This window comes from Anguilla rostrata, chromosome 1, assembly GCF_018555375.3.
Source record: "Anguilla rostrata isolate EN2019 chromosome 1, ASM1855537v3, whole genome shotgun sequence".
In the NCBI taxonomy this organism is placed as follows: domain Eukaryota; kingdom Metazoa; phylum Chordata; class Actinopteri; order Anguilliformes; family Anguillidae; genus Anguilla; species Anguilla rostrata.
The window spans coordinates 3,015,364-3,028,515 of record NC_057933.1 but is presented as its reverse complement, the minus strand read 5'-3'; the positions used below and the strand labels follow the sequence as shown (position 1 = coordinate 3,028,515).

At 49.0% G+C, this 13,152-nt stretch overlaps 1 protein-coding gene across 5 annotated transcripts in view; it reads left to right on the top strand.

The window, feature by feature from the left end:
- The window catches only part of thrap3a (thyroid hormone receptor associated protein 3a), a 34,279-nt gene that overhangs the window by 5,017 nt on the left and 16,110 nt on the right, over nucleotides 1-13,152 (top strand). For all 5 annotated transcript variants that reach the window (XM_064349900.1, XM_064349578.1, XM_064349653.1 and 2 more), the window contains exon 2: nucleotides 9,478-9,641. In XM_064349900.1, coding sequence (XP_064205970.1) covers nucleotides 9,514-9,641 — 128 coding nt within the window. In that variant the 5' untranslated portion in view covers nucleotides 9,478-9,513. The remainder of the gene's footprint in view (nucleotides 1-9,477; nucleotides 9,642-13,152) is intronic.

Here is a 13,152-nt window from a genome sequence, read left to right as displayed (position 1 = left end):
GCCGCCCAAATTTAAGTCAAAGCCACAATTTGGGTGGATGAGGACATGAGGATCCTCGAGGCCCACAGGCCCTTTAGCCCGTTTGGGCTCGTTTACCTGCAGCCTGGGCGAAGGGTACCCAGCGCCGCGCCAGTCCTGGCCTGGGGCTCCCCGTATCTCTACGTCTGCTGCGTGACCTGCCGTCGTACGTGCTCCTAGTCAGCGCAGCGACCCTGCTCCCAATCATGCGCGATCCGCTCCATCAGCGACTGCTCCAATAGGAGGCTCGCTCCCTTGGCATGCAGGATGACCTGAGTCTATATGGCTTTAACGTTAGCGTGTGCTTGTGCAAGGCCGCGGCACTGATTGTAGGGGTTTTGCGGTGTGCCAACCGTGACCTTGGGAGACACTGAAGTTTATAGTCCCCGAGTTTACTGTACCAGAAAAGGCATAAACAAGTAATTACAGATTTGCATTGCACAATGACTGCCTCTGTTTCGGCTTAAATGGCCGAAAAAAAAGGAAAAGGTGAAATTGCACAGCCCTTAAAAGCATCCTGCCCGTTGTTTTCGGTGCCCTGTATAATCAGGGCGTCTCACGGTCTGCACACAGATCCGATGGGTGTTCGAAAGCCCGTTTGTGACTCCACCGTTAGCATTTTCGCGCGCCGTAGCTTTGAGTCAGCAGCTGAAGGATGCGTGGTGCTGTACGAGAAGTTTAATGCTTCTGTGCCTGAGAGGTTTTTAAGTGTCTCCTTATGTGTGTAATGAGTCACCCTGCAAACAGGCCTCTGTGTTTACAGAGCCTGCACCAGGCCCTGTGAGTTCTGTTAGCCTAAATGACTGTTAAATCCCCTGATCCCCTTTCTTTTTTCACTTTCTATCCGTAGATTTCCTTTTGGGTACCGTTACAGCTACATCAGAGGTTCTGTGCGATCACATCTCATTTTGTTACAGGACAAATTGTTAATATTACGACTTATCTGTTATAAATGGGCCTTACTGTCTTCTTGGTGATACTGCACTTTTGTTTTCCTGAGAGTAACACTGATGTTCTCCATCATTGTTCATCACTCTGGATAAGACTGTCTGCCTGGTGATTGTAATGTAGTGCAAATGAGACTAATCGGTCACTATTTTCTTGCCACTCTACTTCTAATCACTTTACGTGATGTGGTGAAATCAGCTTACTCCTGCAGTGGCCAAAGCTGTAAATGACAAGAGTTGCGATGTCTGCACATGGTTGCATTTTGCGCAGTTATTTAAAAAACTTTTTGTCACGCCGGGGAAAAAAAAGAGTCCGAGCCCATCGTATTGATCGTCAGATTCACAATGGCCTCCATTAAGCCTTTTATGCGATGCTGTGTCCAGCTTGTGCTGACGCTGGTGCTGGCTTTCTCCAGGTTATCGTGTGTGCTTAGCTAACGCTCTCCTTCATCCATCTCGTTCCCGGTTTGTCCGCGGATTGATTTAGACCCTAGTAGCTTGCAGCCGTTAATTTCAGAACGGTCTGCCCACTGCCTGTGGGTCTTTCTCTTGTCGGCGCTGGCTCCTGATTGGTGGAAGGCCCCTTCCTGCAGCAGCAGCTCGTGCACATGTCTGCTGTCTATGGAAGCTTTGCGATGCCTTTTGGAACACTGGGAATGAGAACATTCCTTGCTCATGGCGTTCTCTTGCGGCGGGATTTCCACAAGTGCTTTGTTCTATTATATACATGTGCATATGTATATACGTATATGTATAAATATATACATGTCCGGCTTGCATCCAGACTACTGCCCGCTGCTGTCCTACATTATCCTCGAGCAGCTGTGGCTGATGTTACAGCCTGTTTGAGCATGCTTCACAGATGAGCGGATCTTTATCTGATTCGCATGGGCTGATGGTGGACAAGGATAATTAGATTTAGCCCATCGATAGGGCGTAGGGCATCTGTTCTGAAACCCATATGAAATAACAATAGGGCTCGTTGAGCCTTAACGCGGGTTGTTAATTTTACATAAAGCTGTGGAGGTAGGTCTGCTTCCTGTTTGATATGTAAAACCCAGGATTTAAATGGGTCTGTGTGAAAGCTTCCCCTTTCTCCCACTCTCTTGTTCTTTCTCTCCTGTCAGTTTTTAGCTGGAATGACCGTTAAGTTGGCTCGGCCACAGGTATGTACAAGCACGGAAGCAGTCGCCACCACCCTGAATGTGTTTCCAGATTGTTCTACATTAATCAAGACCATCTTTTAATCACTTTCATTTGGCTGACAGATGCTGAGATTGAGCGGACCATATGTTTGTGCGTCACATAAACAGAGCTGCGCAGGCCCTCGTTTTTTTGAAACGAAAGGGAGGTGACATAGAGGAAGTTCAGACATATTTTATCAATTCCAGCCTGGTCTTTGTTTCAGATGTGGTAAATTTGTTGTTGAAAGACCGGTGGAGCGCTGAACGGTGGCCTCCTGAGTGCTCGCTGCCTGATGGGATCTGTTGAGATAAAAATTAATCGATGTGGTCTAGTGGTGGGCGGAGCCAGCATTCGCTCATCAGTCAGTCTGGAGCAGTGGGCGGAGCTAGCTTCTGCTCATCAGTCAGTCTATGGAGCGGTGGGCGGAGCCAGCTTCTGCTCAGAGATCAGTCTGGAGTGGTGGGCGGAGCCAGCATCCGCTCATCAGTCAGTGTGTGGAGTGGTGGGCGGAGCCTGCTTCCGCTGTGGGCTGGTGTTCTGCTGTAGATTATTCTGCCTGTGCTTCCCAGCAGCCTCCTGCATTTGCTCATCAACTGCCCAAAAAACTGCTGTTGCTAAGAGGGGGAGGGGGTAGATAATCAAATACTTTTTTGTGTTCTCCATTCCTCTCCAGCAACGAACTGGCTGATGTGAGGGTGGATGGAGCTGGTCCGGGGGGGGGGGGTGCTCGGGGGGGTCCTGCTGAGTACTGTCCTCCTGCGGCTTCTAAGCACTGAAGTGAGGTCATTATTCCACAAAGTAAACTCATCTGGTGATTCACCTGTCAATCGGACGCAAATTGCTAGGCGACCAACAACTCCGCCCCCCCTCCCCGGTCATTGGCTGTCCTTGCCTGGCAGAACACACTTGGCTTGACTGAACCCAGCTTAGGTACAACTGGACCTAATTAAGGGCTGGTGCTGAAACGGTAAACAGTCGCTAAGTCTATGGTCTCTTTCTTTCCCCCCTGAAAGTCCGTACCATCGCGGGAAAGCTGGGGCTGGATTGACACGCTTCTTCGTCCTGCCCCCCTCGCCTACCCCCCCAGAAACGAACTTCCTCTACCCTGTTACTTGCTCTCCTCGCTGCCTTCCGCTCTTCCCAGTTTGACCCCGGAGCTGCTGTCAGTCAGAAGGAGCGGTTAGGGTTGGGTTAGTGTTAGGGTTAGGGTTAGGGTTGGGTACGGTGCAGACCGCTCATGCGCTCGTCAGATCGAGCGACAACCTCAAGGACAGCGTGTTAGACCCCGGCCCCCCCCTCTGGCCGCACCCCGGGGGTGGGGGGGGAGGGGGTGGGGGCCAGACGGCCCGTGTTGGACACGGCGACCCGTCATCGCCCCAACCCCCCCCCCGCCCTTCCGTTGTGCGGAAGGCCGCGGTGGCCGTTTGTTCCGAAATAGCGCTCTCTGTCACGGAGCTCATATGAGATTAAAAACCACACAAACACCCCCCCCCACACCCCCCACCCCCCTTACCCCACGGGGACAGAAAGTGATATGCGCGCTTCGTTAATTTATTTATTTTTAAATTCCTGATGAACACCCTGGAGAGTGGGGGGGCAGCTGGTGCCGGATTCTGGAAAGCAGACAGTTGTGTCAGTTTGTGAGGAACGCCAAATGCCAACAGAATTCCTCCTATCTGACAGTGGCAGAGGAGGTGACTGAACGGCATGTGTGTGCGTTTGTGTGTGTGAGTCTGTGTCTGTGGTTTGTGTGTGTGTGTCTGTCTGTGTGTGTGTGTGAGAGTCTGTGTCTGTGTGTGTGTGCGCTTCTCCTCACACCAGTCTCCCTGTGGGTGTATCACATTACGTTCCCATTGTCTCCAGCCAGTTTCTCTCTAAGTGAAATAAACAGGTGACGCTCTGAGCTGCAGCTGCTGGTGTGTGTCTGACAGTGGGGGGGGAGGGGGGGGGGCAGAGTGTGTGTGTGTGTGTGCCTACGTACGTGTGTGTGTTAGAGTGATAGAGTGTGTGTGATTAGTGATAGAGAGCATGTGATTAGTGATATAAAGCGTGTGATTAGTGATAGAGAGTGTGTGTGTGTGCATGTGTGCTTGTGTTTTCATGCATGTGTGCACTTGTGTGTTCGCTCCTATGTGCGTGCACGCGTGTCTGTGTGATCAGTGATAGTGTGTGATTAGTGATAGTGTGTGTGATCAGTGATAGAGAGCATGTGATGTGATTAGTGTGATAGTGATAAGGGTTAGTGATTAAGCATGTGATTAGAAGAGTGTGTGTAGGATTAAGTATATGATAAGTCGTGGATTAGTGATATAAAGTGTGTGATTAGTGATATAAAGCGTGTGATTAGTGATATAAAGCAGGTGATTAGTGATAGAGAGTGTGATTAGTGATATAAAGTGTGTGATTAGTGATAGAGAGTGTGATTAGTGATATAAAGCGTGTGATTAGTGATAGAGAGAGTGCGTGATTATCTCAGATGGTTGCTGAAGGCTTTTTTAGATGCATAAAGCCCGATGATTAGTCCAAGGCCCAAACTTCTCACACCACACAGGCCACAGCTGCCCTTGGTTGTCATTGGCTCCTTGTTCTGTACCAAAATGGATCCTGACTGTGCCCCCCCCCCCTCAATGCTACACCTTCACGTCAGTGTCTTCATGCCTGTCATGTCGGGAACAGATTGGTCGATGTACCACAGCGGGCGGACGGACTTTCGTTTGGACAGTTTCTTTTCTCATTTCACTGAACAGATGTTTTAGAATTTGCAAGTTTCGGCCTAGCTTGGTGTGTCGTCTCAAAATGGTTCCCAGAGGGGCTGGGCCTTTCTGCTGGGAGAGTTCAGCCGCTTGTCCGCTTTAGGAACCCATCGGGTTTCTGCGAAACTTAAGACTCGCTTAAATTTCAAAATATTTTCTTGGTGCCTCCTTGGAGTCAGACTTTATTTTTCCATTGTCGGGACGTCACAGAGGCCACCTTCTAGAATGTGAGCGTTTGGGGAAAAATCCCTCTGCGGACAGCGATATTGCGGTCCTGGAAGCCAAAAACAACTCCCATCCAGTGAAAGAAACACACACACAAAAAAAAACTTAATAAGGAGTGGGATCTGAGCCCAGGGGCCGCTCCAACCAGCAGCCCTAATGCCCCCCAAACTAAATCCCCTTGGATGTGCTCAGAAATGAAATGCTGATTATTTTGAGTCTTTGTGGCATTTGGAGAAAATCTGGCTCATGCCCTCTCCTCAAAGGATGGAGGTATTTTTCATATCTGTGTTTATTCATTCTTTTATTTTTTATTTTTTTTTTACATTTTTTGGGAGAGATGTGGAGCTGTAATTCTTACCTTCAAAGGGCCAAAGTAAACCAAGGTATTTTGTTGAAATTAAAATTTTTGTTTTGGCCTGGTGGGGGATTGGCAAGGAAATGAAATGCATTAAAGCCCCTTTAACAGATAATTTCTTTAACTCTCCAGAACAAGTCCTCCATACCGTTGTTAGTTGATCGTGCAGCTAAACATCGTTAGGGCCTGACTAAAGGCATAATTAAGAGGGTTATTAGTCCAAAATAATGCTTGTTAAAATATTTATGTGCTCTTTATACCTTTCATGGTCCGATGTAGCCAACTTCTACTGCTTACAGGGTGGAGGAAACCTTTATGACCAAATGGCTGAAGGTTGTAGAACGCAGTGTTGCATTTTTAAAAGGATTAGGTGTTTATCTGTGGATTTAATATAGGTTAGATTCGGTCTTTCTAACACTTCACATCATCTCTTTTTTCATGGTCCTGGAAAATGTTGGACTTTCCTGAATCCTGGGTAATGCTCGGGATTTAATGAAAGGTGGAAGTCCCCTCTAACGATGCTGATATAAACCAAATATCCTGGCTCTAAGTTTGTCCTGAAGCTAAAAGCAGCATTTAATCTATGGCATTTACAAACAGACTAAATATGTTTAGACTTTTTACATTTTTTATTTATTTTTTCTTATGGAGCAGTTTTAATGCCCCTTATAAAGTGCACATGCTTACGCTGTAGGCTAATGCATAAAGCGACACACGACTTTCACATTAAGAGCGTTTGCGTCTCTCGGTTAAATCGTGAGACCGTTTGCCTGGGATCAGATTAATATTTGGGAAAACCGAAGGTTTGCCGTCCCGCGCTGAAGAGGGCCCTCTTTGTACCCCGGGCCAGAATTCCGCTGGGACTCGGTCACTGCCGACCCCCGCTCGGCAAATTTAATCTGGCCCGAGTTTTGGCCGTCTCAGCCCTGTTTGCATTAAGCACGTCTCTGGGGCGTGTATCATCTTTCTCTGTTTATTTATCCTGCTTCTTTAAAAAAAACAAAGGACTTGGAGTGGAGTAGAGCTCACCGCCAGCAAGGCTGCTGTGTGCATTTGGGGCGGCAGTGCAGTATAGTGGGTAAGGAAACTGGCCTTGTTGTAACCCAAAGGTCGCAGGTTCGATTCCCGGGTAGGACACTTTCCGTTGTACCCTTGAGCAAGGTACTTAACCTGCATTGCTTCAGTATATATCCAGCTGTATAAATGGATGCTGTATAAATGTTGTGTAAGTCACTCTGCTGTAAGAGCATAATGTAATGCATTTATGACTGACGCCACCGCGGGGCACATTCTTTCACGGCCCCCCCGCCACCCCCCCCCCCATCCCCACTCCTCCCGGTTCTTGTATCTACTTTAACTCTTACGGCTATTTTTACTTTTACTAGGTAGGCCATTCCCTGGGGGCCCAGGCAGGAGAGCAGATGCTGAACCCTGCGCGGCGCAGTTTGAAGCGCAGGCCTGTGGGAGCCGCGGGTGCCGCCACGGGGTCTCGCGTTTCGCGCGCGTTTCAGCCGCGGCTTCTTCCCCGGACGCGTAGCGGCTCGCTCTGTGTGGTGGGCGGGGCTTAAGGCTCTCGCTGACAGCGGCGGTGAGCGATTGGTTGTTTTTTTTTTTTCTTTTTCCAGGCCTTGTGCACTCGTCAGCAGCACGGATACCGCGAGCGATCGCCCCGACTCTACTGTCTGTCCCACCGGCGAGGCCGTGAACCCTGGGCCCAGGGGGACCGTGAGGGGGGGGCGCGGGGGGGTGGGGGGGGGGGGGAGGGGGGTACGCGGGGGCGGCAGTGCTGTGGGGGTACGGGATCAGGACGCGGACGGAGACGGGCGGTATTTCAAAGGCCTAATCGATTCCCCAGGTCCACTCTGCCAGACTGAACTCTCAGATGATCTATCCTGTTAAAATATGGTTTCAAAAAAAATGTGACTTCTGTGTTTTCCTGTCTGTCTTACGTATGTATTATGGTATGTAATACCATATATTGTATATTATACCTTTTTGTATATAATGTTTTGTATAATTTGCACACGTCTGCCGGGTGAAGAGCGACCTACACATCCATTCTGATGGTATTTACTGGTGCATTTTTTCACAGGTGTATTTTCCATTTGGTGAAGAGGGAAGTTCTCTGGGGTATTTCTACCCTTCCTGTTGCAGGGCTCTCCGTCTGAAATATTTGTCTAAAAATGACGGGTGGGGTTTTTTTTTTCCGATAACAAGCTCTTTTTTTAACGGCGTTTCGTCTCGCATTTGTCAAGCGCCTGTCATCTCTTCGGTATTGATTTTTCATCTTCTCCTCCTGACGCGCGGAGATGGAACGTGGGGAGCAGCTGAGGGGAGAGCCGCATTTTCACCTGCGTGGAACGAGTGTAACGTTACGCGCAGAATGCAAGGCTTGCTGGCCTAGCCCTTCCCCCAGATACAGGCCCGCCAGCGACTGTGGGCACCTCTCGGGTAAAGGGGTGTTGGGTTTGCTGGGTATCATACATCCAACAGTGCCCCCACCCCCGCCCCCAGACATTCTTTTAACCTGAAGAAGAATGTTTTTAACCGAGCATTCTCAACGCTGATGTAACAACAACAGAAGCAGCAGCAACAACTGCTGCTGCCGGTGACTGAGAGCAACGGAGTTCTAGAACACTGAACTTAGAGAGTGTTGAAAGAACATTCCAGAAAAAGCCCCTCTTCAAAGGGGGAAGATGGGCCAGTCTGTCAAGGCGGTCGTTATTATAATGGCAGTCGGCCTTTTTAACGTGGCAAGTCTGTTAGGAAGGTCAGACTTTATTACGACAGTCTGCCTATAAAACGGGTGCTATGGGAAAATGCTGGTAGCCTGTGGAGCGTCTTTAAGCATATAAATAATGGATTGTGTATTGTGTATGTAGAAACACCCAGGACTGCTTTTAGGGAGTAGGTGTGAATAGGATTTTTATGGGTGAATTTAGGGGGGGGGGTTATATGATATTCCTGCATGACTTACTGGATTCCATTCTGCTGAGAAGTTTCACTCTGGCCTTAGCATGGCGTTTGTTTTGCTCTTAACAGCCTACATGGTTTCTTTCTGTCTGGTTTTCTACTGGCAGAATTAAACAAAAAAATGAAAAAGAATTATTCACAAATACGAAGGTTGAATTTTATTATCACTAGAGCACTTTTTTTTTTTTTTTTGAAGCTCATCGCTCTTCCTGGATGGATCATCATGCTTTTAAGAGCCAGGAGGCACAAACGTGGTTCAGGCTGTATTCCGATTGGCCCGTTCCAACAGCCGCTTGCCAGAGTTCTGTGGTCTAGCGTAGAAAACATGGCTCTGTGCTGGGTTCAGGCCGCTGCAGCGCGACTCCCCTCCAAACACGTCTCCGCTGAGCAGTTAGCATTTTTGAAGGCTTAGTCTGCAGTGTTTTGTTGCTGTGCCCTCCACACCTCTCGGATGGAACCTAGCAACCTCCGGTATTCCGCCCATTACCACGGCGACCACAGTGAATCAATTTCCTCCGCCTGCCTGAATGATCTGTCTGCAGGTTTGCCTTGTGGCAGCAGGATCAGATGGTCATTTTCCGTTAGATTTGACTTACACCTCGACCGCCACCACATTTTTTTCTTCTCTTTCTATGCGTTCAAATGATTTATGAGGGCGTAACTCTGACATAAAAAAACTGTTTCTTGCGTTTATGAAGTTGCCTGCATTGTGTCCTTTGTCCTTGTCGTCCAGTGGAGTGGCACAATTTAAAGCGCAGTTTTGCATTTCGTCCCTACAGATGGGCGCTGCTGTTGCGTAACGTTCCGAAATGACTGTAAATCCCCCCCGAAAGGTGGCAGTGAGTTCACACAGTGTTCTCACACCCCTTGTGATCTTGCAATGAGTTCACACACTGTGTTTGCAGCGTCCCGTTAATGGGTGTAAACTGTCGCCGAAGAGATCTGTTAGCGGGAGAGTGTTAATGTTAACTGGTCTCCCCGCCCCCCCCCCCCCCTCCCCCCCAAACCTTGTTTTGTCCAGGCTCTAGCCTTAAACTGACGGACGTGGCCTACGGGGATGTCCAAGACAGCGAAGTCCCCCTCGCGTTCACGGTCTGGGACGGGGTCCAGGTCGCGGTCCCGGTCCTTCTCCCGGTCCCGGTCCAGGACCCGCTCGAGGTCCCGGTCCAGAAAACACCGCTACAGGTAACCCCTCCGACACCCTGCTTTCTCCCTCTCTCTCTCCCTCCCTCTCTCTCTCTCTCCTCCCCCTCTTTCCCTCTGTTTTTCTCTTCGTCAGTCTCTCGTGTTTTTAATCAAAGGGAAGCACGGGGTTGCTGAATTGTCTCGTGGGGTTTTTTGGTTTATTTTCGTTGACTCGAACCGTCAGGAGAGTTCGCAGACACCTGGTCCCGGCCTGGGTGATCTGTGCGATTCATCACAGCCTGAGATGTATACAAGCTGTTCGGCTCATGTTGGGGAACCGCTACCTGAACGTCTCTCTGTAAAAAATAAAAATAAAAAACATTAAAATCTCATTAGTTAAAACCATCTCAAATGATGGATTTCGATTTGGTTGAGTAATATAAATTCCTTTAATCGAAATCATATCAAGTTATGGATTTCGGTTACGTTTCAATAATAAAATGTCATAGTTGTAAAAAAAAAAAACTGGCTTCACAGTTTGCTACGAGAAAATATTTTGGGTTGAGATGTTGAAGTTAAAAAACTAGTGAAGACGAAAAATAATTTGGGGCAATGGAGGATAGACACAGGTTGATGAAGTCAGATGTAAATGTAAGTTGAAGCCTTAAATAGGGAAGTAAAGAGTGATTCTGTGCGAGACCGTGACCACGGTTCTCTTGCCCTCGTGCATCCCGTGCTTCCTGTTGATTTACTCCATATGGAGAGGCCTTTGGTCCATAGTTTAAGAAACTGTGAGGAGGAGACTGGTGCAGTCTGTGAACCCATGGGGGTGTGGGGGTAGGCGTTTGGGTGGGTGGGTGGGTGGGTGGGGGGGGCAGACAGGATGCAATGTTGAAGGCGAGTGTCCCTCCCCCAAAACTCACACTGCAGGGTTTCTCACCCCCCCCCCCCCTTATCTTCGCCTTTTGGTCGGAGTGTCAGAGATTCCAGAAAGATGAGGCCTTGGCGGATGAGAACCGAAAGAGAGGGGGGGAGAGATGTTGGGAGGAGCAGAAAGGTCGGGTTTACAGTATTGTAAATCCTGCGAAATGAAGCAGACAGACAGACAGAGAGAGAGAGGGAGGGATGGAGGGAGGGAGGGAGGGAGGGAGAGAACATTCTGTACATTGTCTGCCGAGGAGCGATAGGAGAAGCAATGGGGGGGGGGTTTATGTAGAGCCGAGTCCCAAAAATGAAACCTCTGGGTTTCTGCGGCATGGAGGAATCTAACGAGCAGGGAGGCATCCTGTCTGAGAGACTGAGACTTCAGGAGCGCCAACGTGAGCAAGAGCAGAGACCGGCAGTTCGGCGGGACCTTGGGGGAACTTTTGGTACCTGTTCTGTTGGAGACTTGGAGATTGTGGGATTAAGTGGTGGAGATCCTGAGTGATTAGGATAGCAGAGCAGGCTGTGTTAGGAAGTGGGGGGGTGGGCAAGGGGGGGGGGGGGAGGGGGGGCAGAGGCTCATCCCGGAGAGAAGCACTGGCCTTCGAAGGACGGCAGGCGGAATTCGGAATGGGGAAGGATCGCGGAGGGAGCGCAGCGCTGAGGAACGCCGGGGGGGTGGGAGGGGTTGTGACTGTTAACTTCTCACAGGATTTTGTAGTGAAAGTGGAGGAGAGATACAGGGCGGTAAAACCTGTGGCAGGAGCAAAGGTTTAAAAATGTTTTATTTTTGAACTTCCCAGTAGATACTGTCCGCTGGCTCCACTGTCTCTCTTTTTTTTTTTTCTATCGGGTGTGGAAGTGTGGAATGGCGGTACGGATGGCCACCTTTTTCCCCCTGTGCTTCTGGAGGCTGCAGCTCCAGATTTAACTCCAGCTTCTTTTCCGTTTCGCACTCCCCCCTGTGTGGAAAGCAGTAAACTCCCCATCACGTTCATAACATGGCTGTACCGGCATCATAGAAAATGAAACCAGATATGAGGGTCTCTACCCGAGTCCTGACGAGCCGTTTGATTGGTTGGGCGCACCCTTGCTCCCCCCCCACCAACCCCCCCCCCCCCCCCCCAGTGGGTGTGGCATGAGATGAGTTACACCCGCCCCAACCATAGCATTTCCCTGGAAACCCACTCATTGCTCACTTCACATTAAAGTTAATGCCCTCCATTATTACCTGCCAGCAATTATTTACCTGTGCTATTCACTTTCGCAAAACCGCAGTTCAGACCGCCATTTTTATTGGACTTGTTCTCCCTCTACGACGCCTGTACTTCTAGATGCTCCTGTTCCAGGGGAAAAACTATAAACGGCTTGTGCCGAGTCAGCACACCACTATTTTCGCTTCTTTTCTTTCATCGCATTAAATTTAGTTCCCCCCTCCCCCCCCCCGTCATTTTCGTTTCTTGAGCTGCAGACGTGCACTTAATTTTCATGTTTCCTGAGCCGAAACCTGGCCTTCCTGTCTGGAGTACGAGGAGTTATTCCTGAAATGAAGTAGGCTGCAGGACTCCTGCCCCGACCGTCTAGGGTGTAGGTCTTACTGGAGTTCTGGGAACCATTATTCTCAGGAAATTGATTGTGTATAAGAGAGGGACCGCTTCTGCAGGGACTGTTTTTTTTTTTTTTTGTAGTATGTGATCAGCATCATATTAGCAATAAACCTGACCCCCTTCCATGCTGTTCGCAGTGGGTCACAGGTTGCTTTCCCAAAAATCGGGGGCTCTTGGAAGGACGTACATGTCCATAAATCAGTTTGTTGTCATAGCGTCATTATTCGCTCTTGTTGTGCTCGTCACCCCCTCGTCTCCACAAGGCCTTTGTGATGGATTCAGTCTGTTACAGTTACTACATGTCGCGCTGTGCGATGCAAATCTTTTACCTGCCTGGCGAGATTGTGCGATTTGCATCGGTTCCCTCCTCACGCTGCAGTTGGCTCGCGAGGCTATGATGATGACGTTTCAAGCGTAGGTTCGAAAGAACAACAATCTGCGGCTGTAATGCTGCGGTGGAGTTTTGTCTGGAGAAACAAGGAAAATGAAAAGAAAATGGATGTTGATCCGTCCCTGGCTGGAAAGGAGAGGACGGTATTGGTTGTCACTTTAAACAGAGCTTGAGTTAGTCTTCCCAGTAACTTCTCGATGTTCAGTCATGGTGCTTTAAAGTGCACCTTGGAAACTATGGAACTGGGAAGTTGCATTATTTTTACGACTTTCAAAGCGTTCAGATGAATAAAACTCTGAAAAGGCGATAAAAAATAAAATTCCTGGACCTGTTGCGCTTCACAGTGCTTGTTTTTGCATTTAAATACTGTATCTTTCCAAAACACTTACTGTAAAACGGAATCGTACGAAATTGGCGTCAACGTGAACATTTAACATTAACTGCGACGGTAAAATTGCAGTAGTGTGGCACGAAACGGCGAAAGTCGCACTATCTGTGCGTTGCTTTAGGTCTCCGTTGGCTTTCTTCATTTGGCAGGGAAATCGCGTGCTGTTCTGTGACGTCACTCCCGCTGGCCTAGGCGCGGTTGTGGCCACTGTAATGCTAATCTCGGTTAGTCTGCGTTTGAGATTGCCGAACGTGTTGATGG